The sequence below is a fragment of the Monoraphidium neglectum genome (assembly GCF_000611645.1).
Source record: "Monoraphidium neglectum strain SAG 48.87 unplaced genomic scaffold scaffold00264, whole genome shotgun sequence".
Taxonomy (NCBI): Eukaryota; Viridiplantae; Chlorophyta; class Chlorophyceae; order Sphaeropleales; family Selenastraceae; genus Monoraphidium; species Monoraphidium neglectum.
This window is the reverse complement of record NW_014013364.1, coordinates 1-21,028: the sequence shown is the minus strand read 5'-3', so window position 1 is coordinate 21,028 and position 21,028 is coordinate 1. Positions and strand designations below refer to the sequence as shown.

General features: G+C 64.5%; 5 protein-coding genes across 5 annotated transcripts; 4 read left to right on the top strand and 1 right to left on the bottom strand.

The window, feature by feature from the left end:
• On the top strand, positions 1–3,884 carry MNEG_2355 (hypothetical protein; the record flags this gene model as incomplete). The annotated part of the gene is made up of 7 exons (XM_014049171.1): positions 1–73; positions 261–516; positions 783–1,038; positions 1,275–2,182; positions 2,489–3,212; positions 3,507–3,674; positions 3,879–3,884. The coding sequence occupies 7 exons, from the start codon at positions 1–3 to the stop codon at positions 3,882–3,884; spliced, it is 2,391 nt and encodes a 796-aa protein (XP_013904625.1).
• Positions 3,885–5,804: 1,920 nt separating this feature from the next.
• MNEG_2354 (hypothetical protein) lies at positions 5,805–10,165 on the top strand (the record flags this gene model as incomplete). Its single annotated transcript, XM_014049170.1, has 6 exons — positions 5,805–5,992; positions 6,246–6,669; positions 6,925–7,070; positions 7,256–7,622; positions 7,886–9,425; positions 9,762–10,165. The coding sequence occupies 6 exons, from the start codon at positions 5,805–5,807 to the stop codon at positions 10,163–10,165; spliced, it is 3,069 nt and encodes a 1,022-aa protein (XP_013904624.1).
• Positions 10,166–12,422: 2,257 nt separating this feature from the next.
• Positions 12,423–12,848, top strand: MNEG_2353 (hypothetical protein; the record flags this gene model as incomplete). Its single annotated transcript, XM_014049169.1, has 1 exon — positions 12,423–12,848. The coding sequence occupies one exon, from the start codon at positions 12,423–12,425 to the stop codon at positions 12,846–12,848; it is 426 nt and encodes a 141-aa protein (XP_013904623.1).
• Positions 12,849–15,187: 2,339 nt separating this feature from the next.
• On the top strand, positions 15,188–18,975 carry MNEG_2352 (NADH dehydrogenase (ubiquinone) Fe-Sprotein 1; the record flags this gene model as incomplete). The annotated part of the gene is made up of 8 exons (XM_014049168.1): positions 15,188–15,304; positions 15,481–15,566; positions 15,657–15,714; positions 15,873–15,992; positions 16,325–16,586; positions 16,881–17,179; positions 17,455–17,966; positions 18,279–18,975. 8 exons carry the CDS (start codon positions 15,188–15,190, stop codon positions 18,973–18,975), a joined length of 2,151 nt encoding a protein of 716 aa, XP_013904622.1.
• Positions 18,976–20,059: 1,084 nt separating this feature from the next.
• MNEG_2351 (hypothetical protein) lies at positions 20,060–20,977 on the bottom strand (the record flags this gene model as incomplete). The annotated part of the gene is made up of 2 exons (XM_014049167.1): positions 20,060–20,828; positions 20,952–20,977. The coding sequence occupies 2 exons, from the start codon at positions 20,975–20,977 to the stop codon at positions 20,060–20,062; spliced, it is 795 nt and encodes a 264-aa protein (XP_013904621.1).
• Between the last annotated feature and the right edge of the window lie 51 nt (positions 20,978–21,028).

The window sequence follows — 21,028 nt, the reverse complement described above, 5'->3', positions numbered from 1 at the left end:
ATGCTGGGCCAGGCCTGGTTTGTGAATGTGCTGGCGGGTGTGGCCGCGGCTGCGCCTGCCTGCACAGATCCAGGTGGGCCTTTGAAGTAGTGCTGGGGGTTGGTTATGACTGGCTGAGACAAATGCTGGCTGGAAGCTTTCCTTCCATGACCAATTGAATAGCACAGACGTGAACGCGACGCTGTTGACTCGTCCTGTTGCAGCTTACCGCCCTGCAATCAAAGCACCCTGCACGCTGAATTCCCCTGCATCTATCGCAGTGCGCCTGGTGGATCTGCTGCCACTGGCACTGCCGCTGCTTCCAGAGCTGCAGCAGCGCACCGACAAGCGCGGCGGCAAGAAGAGCTCAGGCGCTGAGGCGTGGCTTGGTTCAGTGGTGGGGGCAATCGAAGAAGCGGTTGTGCAGGAAACGTCAGGCGGCAAGCATGGTGGCAAGCCAAAGGGCAGCAACAGGACGATTCTGGACGTGTCTGAGGCGGTGGTCCTGCTCCGTTCCTGCAGCCTTGCCGATTACAAGTGAGCGGCCTGTGCAAGTTCAGGCCCAGCCAGTCAGGATGAGCTTGCGCCGGAAGCCTCAAACAGATATTGTGGTTGTGTGTTCACGTGGTGGTGGAGAGTGCCGGGTAGTGGCCCACCCGGGGGAAGGAGTGTCATGCGTGTGCAAGAGGAAGCTGTCTTCGTTGGTCCTGGAAAATTTGATTTCCACCCAAGACCAAAATCACCCAAGGAGCCTGATCACCTGAACTGGTGCGTTTGCCCCTGCCATCATTTGGTGCCCGCAGGCTCCCTCTCGGCGTGCTCCACGCGTGCGAGACGGCACTCTTGCAGGACGCGGCGCAGCAGCGCTGCCGCGGCGCCGTTGCGGTCGAGATTGCGCGCGGCTTCAACAGCCAGCGACGCCTGCACCAGGGCGCCTGGGCGCCCTCAGGCAGCCTGGCGCGGCGGCTCCTGCGGTGTGCAGAAGTCGCCCAGCTGGCTACAAGGGAAGCTGGGGAGAAGCTTGCTGACCTGGTGGAGATCATTGTAGGAGAGTGGCAGGTGCGGGAACGGGGAGGTTGCAAGCATGTCAGCGGGGGCTGCGCGCACTGCAGCCCTGATATCTTCACACGCGCACGTGAATGCGTGCACACTCACGAGTCAAAGCTCTCTCAATACACAACTAAACACCCAATAATTCCATTGATAACAATCCACTGTGTACTCACGCACCACGCACACCCTCCGTCCCCCGCCCCCACGCGGGGGCGGTGCACCTCCCTCCCTGCTGCTTGCAGTACCGCCCCAAAAGTGAACAGCTGTGGGATATCGAGCAGGCAGTTTCGGGCATGTCCGTCAAATCAGACCGCAGCAGCCACAGGGTCCAGCTCGCCCTGCTGCGCCACGGCTGCGTCTTCAGCAACATCCGCGCGCTGTGCCTCGAAGTGGTCGCCACGCTGAGAGAGTGTGAGGCCGCAATGGCCGCCGGCTGCCCGCCTGTGCAGCCGGCTGGCAACAGCGCGGCAGCTGGCAGTGGCGTGAAGGGGAAGAAGAAAGACGCCGCAAAGCAGCCCGCGGCGGACGTGGCCGCGGCCCAGGCCGCCGAGGCGGCGGCCGCGGAGGCCGTGGCGCAGGTGCTGCTGCTCCTGAAGGCCGTGGCCCAGCCGCCCACACAGCATCAGCTCGCCGCTATCCTCGAAGTAGAGGGTGCCGGCCTGCTCAGTCACTCGGTGCAGCCGGGCTCCAAGTACCACGCAGCCCTCGTGTGCAGCGCTGTGAACGCCGCGCTGCCGGTCGCCGGCACAGCACAGGCTCTGGGGCTGCTCTCGCGGCTGTGCGACTACTTCGACGCCCTCAAGGCGGGCGTCGGGGCTGCAGGCGGATTGGAGCCCGGGTTGGAGGGCTTGCGGACAGACCAAGTGCTCTGGCCGTACGCCATCCTGCAGTCCACGCAGCAGCAGCTGGGGGCCGTGGTCGAGGCGCAGGAGCTGTTGCGCGCGGTCGAGGCGCGCGTAATCGCCGCGCTCCCAGAGCTCACACCCGCGGCCGCCGCGGCGGCTCTGGAGGACAGATGTGTGCGGCTTGGTGCGCGGGTCGGCGGCGGGCCAGGGGAGGCAGGCGAAGAGGCGCAGCGCGTGCTGGCGGCGCCGAGGGAGTGGGTTGTGGCAGTGCTGGACGCGGCCCTGGCAGCTATGCGGTCACCCGAGTGAGCAGGGGCGGATGCCTTCCTTGCTAATGCGGCATTCAGTTTGGCTAAGCTTCCCCGCTGTGCGTGCTTTGTGTCTGGAAGCATTGCAGCAATGTGTTTTGGACCTTTGGACACCGCTTAATGCGGCGCTGCATCCCCCAGAATGCCAGAGAATCATGCTTTGAGCCTCTTGCGCCTGCTACCTTCACCTGCTCCCTTTGCACACATCACCGATGCGCTGCGCTCGCTTCCCATTGTTAAGCCCACCCACCAGCAAACCCTCCGCGCCCGGCCGCGCACCCGCCTCCTCCCGCACTGCAACAGGGCCGACGTTGACGCCCAGGCGCTACTCTCCCTCCTGCGCGTCGCAAACGCCCAGTCGCCGCGGCCCGTTGCACCCAGCGGCGGCACGGAAGCCTGGGACCGCCTGCTGCTTGCCGCCGACCGGCTGCGGCGGGCGCGCGACCCCGGAGTCACAGATCCCCTGGTGATCTGCTCCCTGCTTGAGGGGCTGGTTCTCCAAGGCTATGCGCCAGCCACCAAGACCGCAGCGGAGCGCATCAGGCAATTTGCCGCCGAGGTCTGCGAGCTGCCCAGCCTGACGGCGCTGGCGCACAACGCGCCGGACCGGCTGGCGGCGATGGTGCTTGCCCTGGGGCGGCTGAACAGGGGCAGAGCTGCAGATTCAGGCAGCGGAGCAGTAAGGGGCAAGGCGGTGCAGCTTCTGGCGGAGGTCTGCCAAGACTGCCTGGTGCCTATGGGCGCGGCAGCAATCGCGGATGCGGCGTGGGGGGTGGTGCTGTTGGGCTTTGCGGAGCCGTCAGCCGCTGGCGGTGCCATCAAACCCAGGCTCTGGGCAGCAGCCGCCGCAAAGGCCCTCTCCACCAACGGCGCTCAGGCGCTGCAGCAGCTGGGATCGATAGGCGCGGGGCGCCTGCTTGGAGCGCTCGCGGCACTGGGGGCGCAGCAGCCGGCAGGGCTGGCGGGTGAATGGTCGAGGGCGCACGTCGCGGCGTCTCAGCTGGGGGAGTACACAGACGAGGAGCTGGTGCGCGTGGCTGCTGCTGGGGCGGTCCTACCTGACGCTCGAGTCTTTGGGGCCCTCCGGCTGCGCGCTGCAGGCGATGCTGCAGTTGGCGCTGATCGTCCAAAAGCGATTGCCGCGATACTTGTGATGCCAGGCACATACCGTGTACCCCTCAACTAAAGTCCTCAGCAGAGTGCGTGTCTGCCGAGCCATTGTCCTTGCTGCCGCCTATACATGCGCATTTTGCATCCTCGCCTACGCTGGCCATGCGGACACCCACCCACACCCTTACCGACACTGCACACACCTGACCAGGTGTACCTCCTCGTGGCCCTTGACGGCCACTTCAAAGGACAGCCCCTGGATGAGCGGCTGGCGCAGATGGCGTGCGGGGAGCTGCTGAAGCGGGAGCTGGCGCCACGGCTGGTGGTGGAGGCACTGGACGCCCTGAAGGGCAGCTTCCTGGCAACTGACCCTGTCCAGGTGCGCAGCAGGGCGTGCGCAGCCAACTGCCGGCCCAATCGCATCCACACCATGTACGCACACCTGGAATCAAGCCGCAAGGACAGGCAAGGACGGTGTGTGCAGGCGCTCTCCCGTGTTGAGCATCCGAGTGCAGCGTAGTTGGCAAGGGGCAGGCACACAAAAATGCCTGGTGGCGTGCCTTGCTGGTTCTTGCATCAACAGCACTGATCGCTGGCCCGACCAGCCACCCAGTGTGTGTCACCTCCAACCACAGGCGACAGCAGCAGCCGAGATGCTGCTGCGGAAGGCTGCCCTCACCAGTAGCGACAACAGCGGGCTGCGCCTGCCAGAGCTCCAGCGCGTGGCTGACGCCGCGGCACACTTGGGGCGCAGAGGCAGCGCCGCCGGCATCAGCGCAGCGCAGGGCTTGGGGAACGGCCCCGCCCTCGCGCTGTTGCGGGCGGCCTCGCGGCAGGCAGCTCATTTGACGCTGTCGCAGCTGCTTGATGCGATGACGCCTGCCGTCCAGCAGCCCGGATGCCGGTGGTCTCATGCAGGCCTGCTTTCCAGCATCGCAGAGGCCGCAGCCAGAGAGGCGACACGCGACTCCAGCGTACGCATTGGCGGCAATCCCGCCGAACCGCCGTCTGGGGCGCTGGATTCTCCGCAGGCGATGCCGCCCTCGGCACCAGAATTGCTGGCATCGGTGCTGGCCGCCTTGGATGCGCTTGGGTGGCGCCCACAGCCGGAGGCGGCTGCAGCGGGGTTGCTACTTTCAAGTGGCCCACCCACTGCCGCAGTACTAGCGGTGCTGGGGTCAGAGGCGCATCATGCAATCGCGCCACTGCAGTCCAGCAGCGCAGAGCCTTCCGGATTGGCGGCCGAGGCGGGCGCCAGCACCACCCATCGCAGCCGCGGCCGCAGCCGCAGCCGCACCCGCTCCAGCAGTGCTGTGGAGGCGCAGCAGGAGGAGCCCAAGCAGGCGCAGGCGTGGCGGTTCGGCGCGGCTGTTGACCGCGCGTTTGTCCTTTGCCGCTGGGGATTAGGAGGGGCAGACACAGGCTCTGCAGCGCTCCTGGGGCTGCTCACGCACCTGTCGCCGCTGTCGGCGTCGGCGGCGGCGCAGGAGGTCAGAGCCCTCGACGCTTTTGAGAGTGCGCGGCTGCTGTGGCTCCTGACAGAGGCAGTCTGCCCGGTACAGCTTGGATCCGGCGGCTCCTCGACGGCTGAACTTGCAGCGACAGCCGCCGCACCAGCGGTGGAGGCCGCTGCACGCGAGGCGTGGGCTCACGTCGCACCCATGCTCCACGCTGACGCGCTGCGGCCGCACGTGCTGAGGCTGCTCCCGGCGCCGCTGCTGCGGCTGCCGGCCCTGGCAGTCGCGGGCCTGGCACTGGGAGAGACAGCATTAGAACAGATTGGCAGCGGGCTCACGGCGGCCTGGTTGTCAGACCTGGAGTCGGCGCAGCCAACTGCCGGCGACGGCGGCTGCGGCGGCGGCGGCGGAGACAGCGGCGAGGGCGGCCGCCGCACTCGAGCGCTGCATCCAAGCCATGTGGAGCTGGTTTCTGACGAGGCAGCTGCCCTGCTGCTACTTCGTTCGCGTGGCGTCGCACAGGCGCCGCGGGAACCCTTGCCCTCCTGGGAACTGGCGGCCCTGTTGATGGTGGGGCATGGGCCGCCGGCGGCCGAGGCGCGCACTGGCTGGGCTGCGGCACCGCCGGTGTGGGCGCAGCGCATGCCAGCTGCCGAAGCAATCAAGGTGCGAAGAATGGGCGCACTGGACGCTGGCACTGGTTTCGGTTGGTTGCCGTCCATTCCAGAAGGTCGCCACTTGCGTTGGATAACCTGAGTGCGGGCAACTCTCCTGGTGACGCCAGGCGCCGCCACCCCATGATGCCTGTCATAATGCCTCCAAACAAGTCTCACAACGTTTGGCAGCCGCACCTGCTGCGCCTGACTGGATGTCTGACAATGTCTTTGAGAGCAGTAGTGGTACACTGCTCAAGTCATCGGTGCACCACTTCCATTTCCATCAGCTGACCTTTACACTTGCTCATCTCATCTACCAAATCACAATCCCAGCTGGCTGGCCACCTGCTGAGCTACCACGTGCTTGGGCCCTTGCCAGCGGCAGCGTTCGCGACAATGTCAGCCGGCAGCAAGCAACACGATGGCGCCGCCACCGACAACGACAACAGCAGCCTGCGTGCCGCGCTCACCACGCTTCAGGCGCGGCTGCCGGCCGTGGACGGCGACAGCAATGCCGAGGAGGCGCGGCTCATTGTCAGCCTGCTGGGCTACTGCGTGAGGGTGGGCCAACTGGTGGACCACGGGTGAGCGTGCATTTGGGGCGCCTTGAGGGCTGAATGCTTGCGGGAAGCACTCACATGCATGATATGCAAGCAGCACATTCTCTGGTTGTTCATCGCTCCTCCAGATTCACAAGCAGGCTCGCGTGCAGCGGGTGTTTACATCACTCATGTTAGTCAGTGCACATAGTCGTGCTCACCTTGTCTGATCAATCCGGCAAGATGGCATGTGTGGAGATTGCGTGCTTGCTCCCCGCACCACACCTTCTTGCCGTAGGTGGCTGTCGCGCGCTCTGGCCAGCATCGAGCGCAGCGCGTGCGCTCTTGCGCCTCAGCACGCCGTCGGGCTGGTGCGGGATCTCTGGTGTTTGTACGGCCACCAGGGCGTGATGCCAGCGCCAGCGCCGCTGCCGGCAGGCCTTCTCACATCCCTCGCCGAACTCGCCGCAGCACCGTCGGCAGCACCGGCCGTCGTGTCCGTGGCTCAGACATCAGTCGCGGACCCTTGGGATTCTGAAAGACTCTGCCAGCTCACCTTGCTGCTGGCACGGCAAACATCAGGCAGCGGCGCACCTGGTTCGCGGGCGGAGGGTGTCGCGCTGGCTGCCGCCTCACAGTCGGTGCAGCTGCCTGCCGGCCTAATGGCAAAACTGCAGGCGCGGCTCGGTGCAAGCACACGGGACACACTGTCGTGCCGGATGGTGAGCGGCATCCGCACAGCCTCCCAGACGCCCAGTGGCGAGGCAAGGGCCTGCCGCCTTCACCCACAGTCAGCAGCAAAATGGCGACTAAACAACACGCTGGAGGTCTGCCCCTTCAGCTATGTGAACAACCCAACGCGGTGACACTCAATCTGTTATACTCTGGGACCCCTGTCTCAATGCAATACAAAAATGTGGTGATTGCAGGTTGCTCACCGCGCACCACGGGTTGCCACTCATGCGGCGCCTACGCAGGTCCTGGCATTGGCAGGCGCCTTCAGCGCAGGTGGCGCCCTCAGTGGTGAACCCTCGGCCGACGCAGTGCTGCGCCTCGCGCTCGCTGCTCTGCCGCCGCACACGGCTGCCGAACTCGAGGCCCAAGAGGCATGGGCACTGCTGAGGTGGGCACTTTTGCAGCCCACAGCGTCACATTCTGTGTTGCTGTCTGCGCGTTCCAGGCCTAGGTACCCATCTGACAGTGATGAAATGTCGAAGGCCTGCGACGTGCCTGCTCGCATCCTGACCAAGCGACGGTCTCGGACGTGTGCTAACTGACCAACCTGATCGCACAACCCTCCGCGCGCAGGCACATGCTGCAGGCTGGGCTCACCCCCCACACAGCTTCTACCTGCGGCCCCGTCTGGGCCGCGCTGCTGCGCCGCCTGGACACAGACGACGCCTGGGATTCCAGCAACGGAGCCTCCAATGGTACAGCGGCCGCGGGCACCGCAGCAACCGCAGCCGGAGTGGCCGCGGCCGCTGCGGGCGACGAGGGCCTGGCCCAGCTGGCGCGTGCGCTCGCACCCTGCTACCAGGAGCCCTGCTTTGCGTCGCTGGAACTGCCCTGGCTGGGACGCGTGGTGGAGGGCTGCGCGGCGCGCTGCGGCAGCGGCGCAGACGGTGGGGGCGCAGCGGCTGATGAGGACGTTGCGCCAGGGGGTGACCTCTACGAGGTGCGGCCTGGCTGCCGTTAGGCCACTTGAGGGGCATTGATGCGATGCCGGCCGAGCTCACTGTCTGCAGCAGGGGCCTATCTCACGACAGCCGCACTCGCGCGTGGCGACGCTTGGCAGGCCGGTGCTGAGGCGAGCAGCTTGCGCTCGCACTGCCATGCGCAAGCTGTTGTTCTAATCTTAGACCTGTCTCGCCCCCACCTGACGCGCTGGTGTGCAACCCCAACTCACCACCACTGCTACGCATCACACAACCACACCAGACCCTCCTAGCCGTCTTCCGGCTGTCCCACCTGCGCCACATGACGGCGGCCGTCCTGGCTTGCGGCCGCAGCAGCGACGACAATGCTGCCACGTACGGTCGCCTTGGCGACAATGCGACCTCGCTTGCAGACTTGGAAAGCGAGTTGGTTGCAGCGGCAGTTCGCGCCGCTGGCGGCTTGACGCACGCTTCGCTTTGGAGGCAGTGGTACTGGCCGTGGGCGGGCAAGCAGCCGGCTGATGGGGATGACGGCTCAAGCGGCGCCGAGCTTGGCGCCCTAGAGGTCGATGCGGCCCCGCCACAGGCATCAAGTGGAGGGGGAGGCGGCGGCAGCACGCACCCTCAGGCTCAAGCGGCGCGCGCCCACGTCAGCCGCTGGCCGGGGCCGCCCGCCGCACTGCTCACGCTGGCCAGCTCGCTGCTGCGAGCCGCCGAGCTCCCGGCGGCACCCTTCAGCACTGCATGCCTGGCCGTGAGCGTGGGGAACGCAGCCGGGCTCAAGGCGGTTGCCGGCGGGGCGCTGTCGCGCCTGTGGGGGCGCCTAAGCAGTGAGCTAGCAGAGGCGTGCAGGACGCAGGCCGAGGCTTCCATGGCGGCGTTCCAGGAGGGTGCTGCCTTCGTGGAGCGTGGCATGTTGGGGGCGCTCGCCGCGTCCTGGATGCAGGCCGTGCGCAGCCTGCGCGAGAGGGGTGCGCCGCTGGCGGCGCTGCCGCTCGCGAGGCGCGTCGAGGCGGCGGGGCTGCTGCATCAAAGCGGCCTGGAGCTCTCGCCCCTGCTGCGCATGGCCCCTTGGGGGGACGGCGCGGATCTCTCCCCGCAGGCGTCGGCTGAGCTGCGGGGCGCGCTGCGCGAGCTGCTGCCGCTGCTGCTGCTCGACCTTTCGCTCTCCTCAGATTACAGGGGCTTTGACGTCGACGTGCGGTCGCACTTGATGACCCTTTCTCCCAGCCAGAAGCGCAGCAACACGGTGGCGAGGGTGGGGCGTCTGGCAAAGGGCGCGGTGCGCGCCGCGGAGAAGGCCCAGCAGCTCACCCTGGTCCTGCCGGACGCAGCGGCGTGGCGGAACGGCCCAGGAGAGCGCGCTGGCGAGGTGGCCGCTGCCGCCTTCGCCGAGCAAACCGTGAAGGCTTTGCTGGCGAGCGTGACGCGAATTGTGCCAGGTGTGGAGAGGGAGGTGCAGGTGGACAGCCAGGAGGAGGCGGGCGGCTGGCAGTGGACGTGGACGCCGGCCCTTGGGGACAGCTTCGAGGGTGGCAGTGCAGAAGAGGTCAGCGAGACCGCGGCAGAGGCGCGAGGAGAGGTGGACATTGGTCCAGGGGAACAGGAGGGCGGCCTCCGAGGGAGCGTGGGGGCTGCGGCGTTGATTGCTGAGTCGGCGGCTGGCCTGAGCGAGGCCGAGACGGGCCTGTTGCGCAATGTGCAAATCCTGGAGTGGGTGACGGCTGCATTGAACGGCAAAACGACCTGGAGGCCCGAGTGGGACCCTGCAAGAGACCACTTCAAGGCGTTTGTCTTTCTTGGGAGGTTACCCAGCCGAAGAGGTGAGGGATGGGCATTGCGGTACCACATGCATTGCAAAGTGTCACTGTAAGGGGCGGTGTGTTTGAGGCAAAGGGCACCTGCATACAAACACGCGGGCTGCGACAGCGCGCAGCGTGATTTGTGCACGGACGCAATCGCCGCTGCGTGCGTCAGCAGCCCTCTTGGGCGTTGTCAAGCCCTTTTCCCATGTGATGGTGCCCTGCCCATATGGCTTAAGAGAGCTCTCCCTCCCCTGCCTTGTTGCACCGTCGCCACACTTGCCGCTTGCTGGTGAGCCCTGCTGTCTGAATCAGCCCCACCCTCCATCCCTCACACACTCGCGTGGATGCCCGCAGCCTTGGAGCGCATGACTGATGCGGCCAGGCGCGCAACCAGCAGCAGCAACGTGGTCGCTGCGTCCAGGGACAAGGGCTTACGCTCCAAGGCCCACACCAGCAAGGGGGGCGGCAGGGGCGGTGGAAGGGGACCGGCGCCTCTCGCAGCGGCAGCGCAAAGGGCGGTGGCGCGCATGCGGCAGCTGTCTGAGGGCCCGCGGCGACTGGTGGTGCTGCTGCAGCTACTGGCAATGCAGCAGATCACCGAGGAGGTCGCCGTTGCCAGCGGCCTTGCCTGCGAGGTCACGCACAGGCCGGTGGTTGAGATGTCGCGCGCCGATGTCCTGGTGTCTTTGACAGAGCAGGACAGCAGCGGCGCGGAGCTGCTGCAGCGTGCATGTGCAGAGGGGTGGTTGAAGGCGTGAAGCAAGGCTGCCATCAATTTTGCTTGCTGTACAGGGGTTCCGCAGTGGCGTGTCTGATGTGTGTGGGGAGAGACTGGATGAGTACATGCATGGGTTGTCATATGTTGGCTATGCTTTTATCAGCAGCATGCCAGGCGACTTCAGCACTTGCGGACGCATGCGGTGGAGAAATCTTTTGTACAGTGTGGTATGAAGCTGCATCTCACGGCCGTTTCGCCACTTGGATTGCGATAGTCACCCACCCCTGCAATTTGCAAGGCTCTTGTGGCCTGATGATACCGTAGTCATTGTACCGTAGTAACACCTGGCTGATGTCAAAATTTGAAAAGCGTGGCAGACACACGATGACATAAAATCTGTGTACGCAAAATGCCTGGGCCACATGATACTGGTATGGACAAATAATGAATAATCAAGCACTGACCCGGCAACATCTCTGTGCATTTACAGCCCAATGGCAAGGGTCCTCTAGGTGCCAGGCAAGATTTTACGCAAACAAAGCAACTCACATTGTGCATGCTAGCTTGTCTCGGCAATCGCCGTCGCTGCATGGGATGAACTGCTCTGCCCAACAGCACTCACAACCTCTGCAGTGTTGGTGCGACAACGTGACCGCATCGGGCTGCCCTCAGGCTGGTCATGCTGCTGCCAGTGTGGCTCTGATGCGACAGCAAAACTCAGCCGCACCAAAAGCTGGATTCACAGCGAAACGCCAGCCGCAGCCCGGCTGTACGTTAGGCAGATGATGCCAGCTGCGTTGCAGCGTTGATGGCCCCCCTACAGCTTCTGCTCGCAACGCCACCCCTGACCGCAGCAGCGGGACCCTGGCTGCCGACAGTCGATGCACGCAGCTGTGCAGTGACGAGAGCGCGCAGCTGCAGCAGCAGATGAGCCATGGTGTTGAGGCCAGCTGCATCGCGCAGCTGCGTGGGCACAGGGGGCGGCAGCATGGGAACGATGTGGGCGGGCTTGCGAATGCGAGGGTTTTGATTCTGCCCGCAGTGGGCGCAGCTGGCCTGCAGCATGTGACGGAACTGGGGCATGCGAAGATGAGCTACGTACATCGTGCGTGATCTGAGGATGGTGCGCAGGGATTAACTTGCACTCCCAACGCTGCACCCACCTTGCATTTACCAGGCAGTCATGCAGCGCGACCAGCCGCTCAACCCCCAGCACCACTGGGCGCTCGTCCACCAGCTGCGCATCCTCCGCAACAACCTGCACGAACACGCGGCACAGCCAGATCGCATCCCTGCCCGCGCCTGCCGCACACAGCTGCCCGGGAGCGCCTTCGGCGCCGCGGCCAGCGTTGACCCGCGCTGGGAGCTTGTCAGCTATGGCGGGAGACAGCCCTCTGCAAGTGTCACCCGCCCGGCCTGCTGACTCGGCTGCGCCAGCGGTGCGTGCTTCCTCAAGCTCCTTGCACTGTTGGCACCTGTGCATTCGAAGCTGCCGGCATTCCTCAAAGCAGCATCCAGCCTGTCAGCGCGCCAGGCCTCGAGCGGAGCTCAGCATCCGCATACTGTACGCTGACCAGGCAGGGCGATGCTGCAAGGGCTCACTCGGCACAGTGCACCAAGCGCCGGCGTCTCGGCCATCCACAGTGTACGGCCGCCCTGGCAATGCAGGAGTTGTATAGCCCAAATCACAATGCAAGATCCTAATACAAGCATGCTGACCAGAGTGTGACATAAATCTAGTCATCTAGCCATTTCACCGGCATGAAGCAAATTGTGCACACGTAGTTTGGCTTGAGATCCAAGATACGTCAACCGATTCTGACATCTGTATCACGGGCATTGCGTCGTTGATCTGGACACACAGATCATACTTTGCACGCGTGTGTGAAAAGCAAGCTGGCCACCCGCCCAACATCCAGCAAACACGTGCATTCACAAGGAGGCACTTACGCAAGTGCCGGGTGTCGCCGGCAACATTGCGTGTGGCGCGCCGCTGCATGCTGCGCTGCTCAGTCGACAAGGCAGCAAGCGCTCTTGGAACGGTGAGAGGCCCGCTGTGATGATAGATTGCAAGTTCTGCCTGAGCGGCTGGGCATGTTGCAGGATCATGCACGGCGAACTCATGGTTGCAACCTGGGGACCGCATGCACCTGCAGGGCTGACAAACAAGCTCAGCGTGCAGCTCCCCCGCCAACGCCGGCTGAGCACTGGCAGTGGGTCATCCCTAGCCGTCCGTACCGGCCTGCAGCCGCTGTGCTGCTACAGCCCGCGGCAGCCGCAGCAGCTCCGCAGCGGCCATGAACCAGCCGGACCGCTATGAGCGGTTTGTGCTGCCTGAGCATGCAAAAAAGCTCGAGTATGTGGCCGACACGAAGCTGGAGAACGCGGGCACCTACACCGTGGAGCGCGAGGACCACACCCTCGGCAACCTGGTGCGCATGCAGCTGCACCGCGACCCCGCCGTGCTCTTCTCCGGCTACCGCATCCCGCACCCTCTGGAGCCGCGCATGCTGATCAAGGTGCAGACCATCGGCGCGTCCGCCGGGGCGAAGCGCGAGGGCGAGAAGGGGCCGCAGGAGGCGTTCACCGATGCGGTGAAGGCGCTGCAGGGGGAGTATGCAGAGCTGAGGTCCAAGATGGCGGACGCGCTTGCTGTCAAGGAGATGGAGGGAGGCGGCGGAGGCGGCGGCAGCAGTGGCGGCGGTGGCGGCGGCGGATACTGATATTAGATCCAATCTGCTTTAGCTAGCGCGTTATTACTCTGTTTGTTCGGAAAATTGATGTATGTTTGGTGTTTGGTCCGGTGTGTAATTTGCACGAAGATTCTTACGATGTGCTTGCTGGTGAAGAAATGGCCACATAATCAACCCACAATGCGCAGCTGCGACAGTGCATGGTTACCTGCGGAAGCTGCTCGGCGGCCTGAAGGCCTTTACGACGCACGAGAGGTGCCATGAAGGCAGGGTTGGGCCACGCAGCAATGGCTCCAGCACAGCGCGCACAAGAGTGTGGTGCAACAAAGTGCAGATGCAGGGTTGGGTGGGATCGAGCATGGTGAATGCCAGGAGGCAGGTTCAGATGGATATCCACACACAAGGCATCAGCAGCAAGTCCCCATCACACACACACACACACACACACACACACACCGTCAACCACAGTTGCAACTGCGGTGGTTTGCCTGCGGTGGCAGCAAGGACTGGACGCTTTCGCGCGGAGGGTGGGTGAGCTTGTGAGGAGCCGGCCGGCCACCAGAGACGATCCGTACCACTGGTGGTCGGCGGACCCAAGTAGCGCTTCCTCCTTGCGCCCGCAAGAGATTGGTGGGGCAGCATGCAGGCAAGCTCCACTGACCTCATCCACACCTTGTGAGCCTTCAGATGTGATTTGCAGTCCTCATCCTCCTTCATGTCGCGGCACTAGCGCTGGTCCTGCTTCGCACAGACAGGCTGCTCCGCCTCAAAGCGTGCGCGCAGCTGGCGGCTCCGCGCCGCAATAGGCTCCGGCGCGGCGCAAGGCACTTTCGGTGCACCCACAAAGATTGAACTGGTGGCTGCAATGGATGCGCTGTCAACACATGACTGTCTGCCTCCTGCCGCCCAGCCATACGTGTTGCTCATTTATAAATGTCACTTTTATTGCTGATTGTGAGGTTTTTGTGACACGAACGCTTTGCTAGTTACTTTGACTGGCAGGCATCAGCCGCGCCTCAAGAGCATCAAGGCGCTCCACCAGCCGGCTTATGCTCATGTGCAGCCGGTCCTCCGCCGCTCGCACCGTTGCCTCAACCCTTTCCACAATCCAGAGGGCATATGTAGAAGGGCCCCTGTCAGCGCCACCGTGTGCGCCGCTGATGCTACAAAGCTCCTGCTGCCGCGTGTTCTTGCAGCTCGCAGCTGATGTGCCCTTGACCCCAAGATCTGACTGCCGGTGCTGGTGCTGCTCTTGCTGCTGCAGCACAACACCTTTAGCCACGGCTGCAGCGAATGCTTGGACTGCAGCCGCAGGTGCCGTCCCCGAGCCCTGTAGCTTGGACTGCAGCAGCTTCAATGACTCCGGAAGGGGTGCCGCTTCGTTACCCGCAATGCCGCTACCTGCAGCAAGGTGCGGGTGGGGTCAAATGCACCAAATCACACTGAGATGCACGAGGCGAATGCCGCGACGCAGGGACTCAACTGCCCCTCAACAGAGCAACGCACCTGCAGCATGCTTCACCAGGAGCCGCAGCTCGTCCAGTTGTGAGTGAAGCGCGCCGACGGAGGCAGGAGGTGCGCAACGGCCATCTGGCACGCCTCCCTCAGACTCTTGACCCTGAGTCCCGCTGCGGCCCTGCTGCTCCTGCTGCTGCTGTGGCTGCTGTGGCTGCGGCTGCCCCTGCACCACTGCTTCCAGGTGCTCCAGCCTGCAGCAACCCTTGTCTGCCAGCGACAGCAGCTTGAGGCGCATGAGCACACACCCCGGCGGCAGGGGGATGACGAACTGAAACATGGGCCCCGTGGCGCTGGGCTCAGCAGCGGGCTCGCCGCGCGACGTGCCGATGTATTGCGGCTCCCGGTCGCTTGCGCCCTGAGCACGCAGCTCGATGAGCCGCGCGCTGCAGCGCAGGGTGACAGCAAGGTCACACAGACTGCCTGCAGCAGTCGCCTCGAGTACGAGCTCGCATGGCGGCTCGCTTGTGTGGGGAGAAGGTGGGGGCCGCTTCAGGAACATCGGCGGAGCTGGCGCGTCGGGCAGCCACGCCGCGGTCACTTGAACTCGCACGCTGCTGGGGGGCAGATTGATTGTGTATTGCAGCGCCATCGCAGTCTATGGGATTGTACCTAACCTGGGAACACCTTGGGAATGGAGGAAATGCGCTGCATGCTGACCGGTTTCTGCTTTATGAGGTTTTGCCAGCAGGGCAGGGCAGCAGCAGATGCTCGGCACCTGCCTGCCGCATGTCACATCCGGGAGCCTTCGAGGTTTCGCGTCATTCCAGCGGCATTCAGGCTTCTGTTTGACCAACCTGGCCACCCACGGGGTTTCTTGATCTGTTACAAGCCGTGATCTGCCAAGCTTTGCAATGAAGCGGGCCGTCGCCCGCGCCTGGAGGGCGGGCTGGCACTACACGCAGGAGCGTGGCCTGCAGACCTCCGCGTACGTGGCTCAGCAGGCAGCCCCGCAGCCTGACACGATCGAGGTGAGCCACGCGGCGTCGCGTCCGTCCTGGTTGATGCCATAAGTACTGCATATTGCATCGGATGCGTTGAGGATGTCGCGCTGTGCCTGCAGCAGTCATTTCCCGGGGGCCGCGGTTGCGCCACCACTGACGCACATGCTGCTGCTTCGCCGCTTGCTGCGACCTTGCTGCTGCAGGTGTTTGTCAACGACCAGCCCATCCAGATCCCCAAAGGTTTTAGCGTGCTGCAGGCCTGCGATGCAGCCGGGATTGACATTCCCAGGTGCGGTACATCTGTGAGAGCAGTGGGGTGGTTGGCTTCATGCTTTTTCAGGCCCTGATACTCAGCGCACCTTGGCTGTGGCCCTTGCAGGTTCTGCTACCACCAGAGGCTTTCAGTGGCGGGCAACTGTCGCATGTGCCTTGTGGAGGTGAGCAGGCTGCATGCAAGGTCCCTGCGGCGGAGCGGTTTCAGTTGCGCGCATGCCTCTGGTGGTGGGCACGTTGCCAGCCAATGTTGCGGCGCGCCACAGAGCAGCCGTTCCTCTTTGCGATACAGACGCGGCCATCACGCTGCCCATGCGTGCAGGTGGAGAAGAGCCCCAAGCCTGTGGCGTCGTGCGCCATGCCTGCTGGGCCGGGCATGAAGATCAAGACGGACACGCCGCTGGTCAAGAAGGCACGGGAGGGCGTCATGGAGTTCTTGCTGGTGGGCCTGCTGGGGGATTGAGGCACTGGGCCCGCAAAAAGGCAAAGTGCAGCGGGGGTGCAGCAGCGAACGTGGGGCTGGTATGCGAGTCTCGGCTCTGGGGGCAGGGTGGCAAGCAGGCGGGTCCAACCGGCAAGCTCGGTGAGCACAACCAGCAGCTATGCTGCGCAATGGAAGCCCAAGGCGCATCAAGGGTTGGCAGGTTGGTGGCTTGCAAACAGCGTGGTTTGGTAGCCGTCCTTGCTGGGGGCTTCCGAGGTCTGCTGACCGACCTCCAGCAGGGTATATACCCGCTTGCCCATCTCTCTATCTTCCCTCCTACTCCCCCGCAGATCAACCACCCGCTGGACTGCCCGATCTGCGACCAGGGTGGCGAGTGTGACCTGCAGGACCAAGCCATGATCTTTGGCTCCGACCGCAGCCGCTTCACAGAGATGAAGCGCTCCGTTCATGACAAGAATGTGGGCCCGCTGGTCAAGACGGTCATGACGCGCTGCATCCACTGCACGCGCTGCGTGCGCTTCAGCACCGAGGTGGCGGGCGTGCAGGACATGGGCGTCACGGGCCGCGGACGCGACAGCGAGATCGGCACATGTGAGCGCCGCGGCTGAGGGGGCATGGGCGGGGGGCAGCCAAGGAGGAGGGCGGTTGGCTCGACATGCTGCTGCAGCCACTGCAGCGGACGTGGCTGGGCGTGCAGCCGGGCTGCCGCACGGATGCAAGCGGCTGTGCTGGCTGTTTGGCTTGCTCGACTTTGCATGCATCCTTCAATTTGCCTCTGGCCCCTCCAGGCGTGCTTGACCCCTCCCACCCCTTGTGACTGATGAGCAACCCCGGCCCGACAACCCCTGCCCTGACCCCCGCTCCTCCTCCCCCATTAACCCCCAGATGTTGAGAAGCTGCTGTCCAGCGAGCTCTCCGGCAACGCCATCGACCTCTGCCCCGTGGGCGCGCTGACCTCCAAGCCCGCGGCCTTCACGTCGCGCCCCTGGGAGCTCAAGACCACGGAGAGCATCGACGTGTCGGACGCGCTGGGCGCCAACATCCGCGTCGACAGCCGCGGCGCCGAGGTTATGCGCATCGTGCCGCGGCTCAACGAGGCCGTCAACGAGGAGTGGATCAGCGACAAGGCGCGCTTTCAGTATGACGGCCTCAAGAGGCAGCGGCTCAACCTGCCCATGGTCAAGGTGCGCCGCTTTTTTTGGGGGGGGGGAGGGGCGCGCTGCGGGGGAGAGGCTTGGCAGTTTACTAGCGGTGGGGGTGCATTGAGGTTGTGATGGCAGCAAGGCAAGAGGTGTGTGGCCGCAGGCTGATTGAGGGCAACGTACGGTATGGCAGGGGCGTTCCCTTTGTTCCGCCAGGGCCGCTGTCACACCGGTTGGCTGCCGCACACCTCTCCTCTCTCCCGCTGTCCGCTGTCGCCTGTTCCTCACACCGCCCCCCCCCTCCTCCTCGCCTCCAGGGCGCCAACGGCCAGCTGCAGCCCGCCACCTGGGGCGAGGCGCTCGCCGCCGTCCGGGCCGCCGCGGCCGGCAAGTCCGGCACCCAGCTCAAGGCCATCGCGGGCAAGCTGGCAGACGCCGAGTCCATGGTGGCCCTCAAGGACCTCTTCAACCGCCTGGGCAGCGGCAACCTGTGGCACGAGGGCGGCTTTGCCGACCTGAGCGCCGACCTGCGCGCGACCTACGTGGCCAACACCACTGTTGCCGGTCTCGAGCAGGCGGACGTGGTGCTGCTGGTGGGCACCAACCCGCGCGTGGAGGCGCCGGTGTACAACGCGCGGCTGCGCAAGGCCTACCTGGACGGCTGCAGGTTCGGGCTGGTTGGGGAGGCGGCCGACCTGACCTACCCCTACGAGCACCTGGGGGCCGACGCCGCGGCGCTGGCGGCGCTGAAGAAGGGGAGCCCCTTCTATGAGGCGCTCAAGGCGGCCAAGCGGCCGGTGGTCATCGTCGGACCTGGCGTGCTCAACAGGTGGGGGATGGGGGCCCTGGGGTGGTGGTTGGCAAGCGTTACACAGTTGTGTTGGCCAGCAGAGGGAGGGCTGTGCCATGGCATGATGGTCCTGGCTGCCTCAGCACCACTGCACCGCCGAGGCCCTCGCGCACAGGCCTCTCCATCCTCACAGTGCGTGCAGGTGCTTGCATATCAGCTTCAGCAAGTGACTTCACAATCTCGTCCCGGCCTCCCCTATATATCTGAATCCATTGCTTCCACCGCTGACTCGGCTCAACTAAACTCCCTCGTGGCCCACGCTTTCACCCCACCTCCTCCCTGCCCCGCCAGGCCCGACCGCGACGCGCTCGTCAAGGCACTGCACAGCCTGGTGGAGGGCGCCCTGGTGGTGCGCGACGACGGCTGGAACGGCTTCAACGTGCTGCACGACTCCGCCTCGCGCGTCGCCGCGCTCGACATCGGCTTCGCGCCCTCCGCCGCGTCGCGCGCCCCGGGCGCCAAGCCGGCCGAGTTTGTCTACCTGCTGGGCGCCGACGATTACGACGCGGCCGCGGTGCCGGACGGCGCGTTTGTGGTTTACCAGGGCCACCACGGCGACAAGGGCGCCGCGCGCGCCGACGTGGTGCTGCCCGGCGCGGCCTACACCGAGAAGAGCGGGACGTACGTCAACCTGGAGGGCCGCGTGCAGCGCACGCGCGCGGCGGTGCCGCCTGTGGGCGACGCGCGCGAGGACTGGAAGATCCTGCGCGCGGTGAGCGAGGCGCTGGGGGCGCCGCTGCCCTACGACGACGTCGACGCGGTGCGGCGGCGGCTGGCGGACGTCGCGCCGCACCTGGCGGTCGTGAGCGAGGCGCAGCCCGCGGTGTGGATGAACGGCCACTACGCCCGCACGCTCGACGGCGCCAAGCCGGCGGCGGCCGGCCCCCTGCGCACCACGATCGAGTCGTTCTTCCAGACAGACGCCATCAGCCGCGCCAGCACCACCATGGCCAAGTGCGTGCAGGCGCGCCAGACCATGAACTACTAGGCCTACTTCGCGCCCCTGGGCGCCGCGCTGCTCAGGGGCTGCCGGGTCGGTGTCGGCCACGACCGCAGCTGCCCCTGGCTGCTTCCCAGGAGGCCAGCGCAACAGTGCGGTCTGGCGCAAACTGCTGTCTGGAGTTGGCTCTGGGCTCGCATGTCTGTATGCTTGTGTGTCTTTGCTGTAGTTTCCCATGTCTTGATCATCGTATTTTGTTTCTGTTTTTTGTGCAGTTGAGCTCTGTTGTCTTTCGTGCATCACAAGCTTATCCACCACAATAGGGGGCTTCGCCCCTGGAAAGGCTCCATGTCTGCGTGTACCGCCATGCACCCACTTGGCAGCACCGCCTGCCTCAGCTTGATCCTTAGTGGCAGCTTCAACTGCACTTGACGGCAGCACTTGCACAGGGGTTTGTGGCTGTTGTGTTGCCCTTACGCTAGGCTGCTGCCTGCTTGATAATCAGTCTCATGTAACCGCTTTGTCTTCCTGGCTGTGACATGGAGATGGGGCGATTCATGTGCTTGTCGCAGATCCAATAGGTGCGGCAAAACATTCAACAATATGTTGTTGGCAAATCAAGGGCATGGGCAGGCTTGAGAATCACATTGCACAAGTTTGAGAGCAGTGGCCAAGAAGCAGGAAGCTGTACAGAAGTGGTTGGGACCCTTGATGTTTTTCAGACACGCTTTGCACCGGGGGTTGACGTCACAGGGCGTCAAGGGCTGAGAGCACTGCAATTCATACTGACGGCCCTCATTGCCAGGAAAAAAGGCGCGAGCTGGGAACATGCCCTTGCAGCAGTCATTTGCGCGTTCCGACGCCAGGCTGCCATGCACAACAGAGGATACCAAGCTCAAGCCTCCCTTAGGGGTGAGCTGCACAAACAACTGGCTGATGTTCAGACTGCATCATGGGCAAGAAGAAACAGCTCAGAGTGCCCTTGTTCTGCAAGATAGGCATTCCTTGCAGGCCCTCAGACAAACCTCTGTGGAAAAACATGTTGCCAAGTCCCTGCAAACGCAAACTTGTGGCCTGCCAACAAAGCTTGCCGCACCCTCGCGCGTACGCCCCGAAATGAAGCCCCTTCGCTTCAGGACGCAAAGCCGTAGCAGGCCCTGCCCAGCGCCGCCGCCTGCCCAAGGTCGACAGCCATCTCACCACCACGCCCCTCCAGCGCAGCCCAGTCCACATTCACAAAGAAGGGGTGGCGCATCACTCGCTTGGCAGTGATGCGGCGTGAGGGGTCGCGCCGCAGCATGCAGCTCAGGAGGTGCGCAAGCTCGCGGCCAACGTGGGCCGGCGGCACCCAGCAGCCCGCGTGGATGGCGTCATAGGCGCTCTCGTAGTCAGCCGGGTTGACGAGCAGGCGCACAAATGTCATGCCCAGCGCCCACACGTCGATGGGGCGGCTGTCGGTGCAGCGCAGCGTGCACCCCACAGTGGCAAGCGCGACGCGCATGGAGCGCTGCGGCGACTTGGGCGCGAGCTGCTCCGGGGCCATGTAGTAGGCCGAGCTCTCCGTGTCGAGGCCGTGGTCGCGCGCGCGGCCGGTGACGCCCAGGTCGCTCAGTGTGAGGTAGCCGTCGCGGCCCACCAGCAGGTTGCCCTCCTTAACGTCAGAGTGGCGCAGGCGGGCCTGGTGCACGCGGCGCAGCGCCAGGACAGAGTGGGCGGCCACAGAGAAGAAGACGCTGGAGCTCAGCAGGGGCGTCCAGCTCACAGGGGCGGAGGAAGATGACGACGGGCTGTCGTCGGTGCTGCTGGCGATGTCGGAAGCGGCGGCGGCTGACGGCCTGGCGCGGCTGAAAGGCTTGGAGCGCAGCCAGGCCTGCACCTTGCCGAAGTCGGTGGAGGCGGCGCTGCTGGTGCTGGTGGCGGCGGCGACGGGGTTCGCGGTTGTGATGGGATAGATAAGTTACTCATACCATAGCATCACTGCCATCGGCCTCGCGCTCATTAGAGCGGACCTCCTCATTCCTAACCTTCCAACGGATCTGCCAGCAAGCATACACATAAGGGGCAACAATATCAGCAAGCACAGAGCCACCAAGCAAATCAA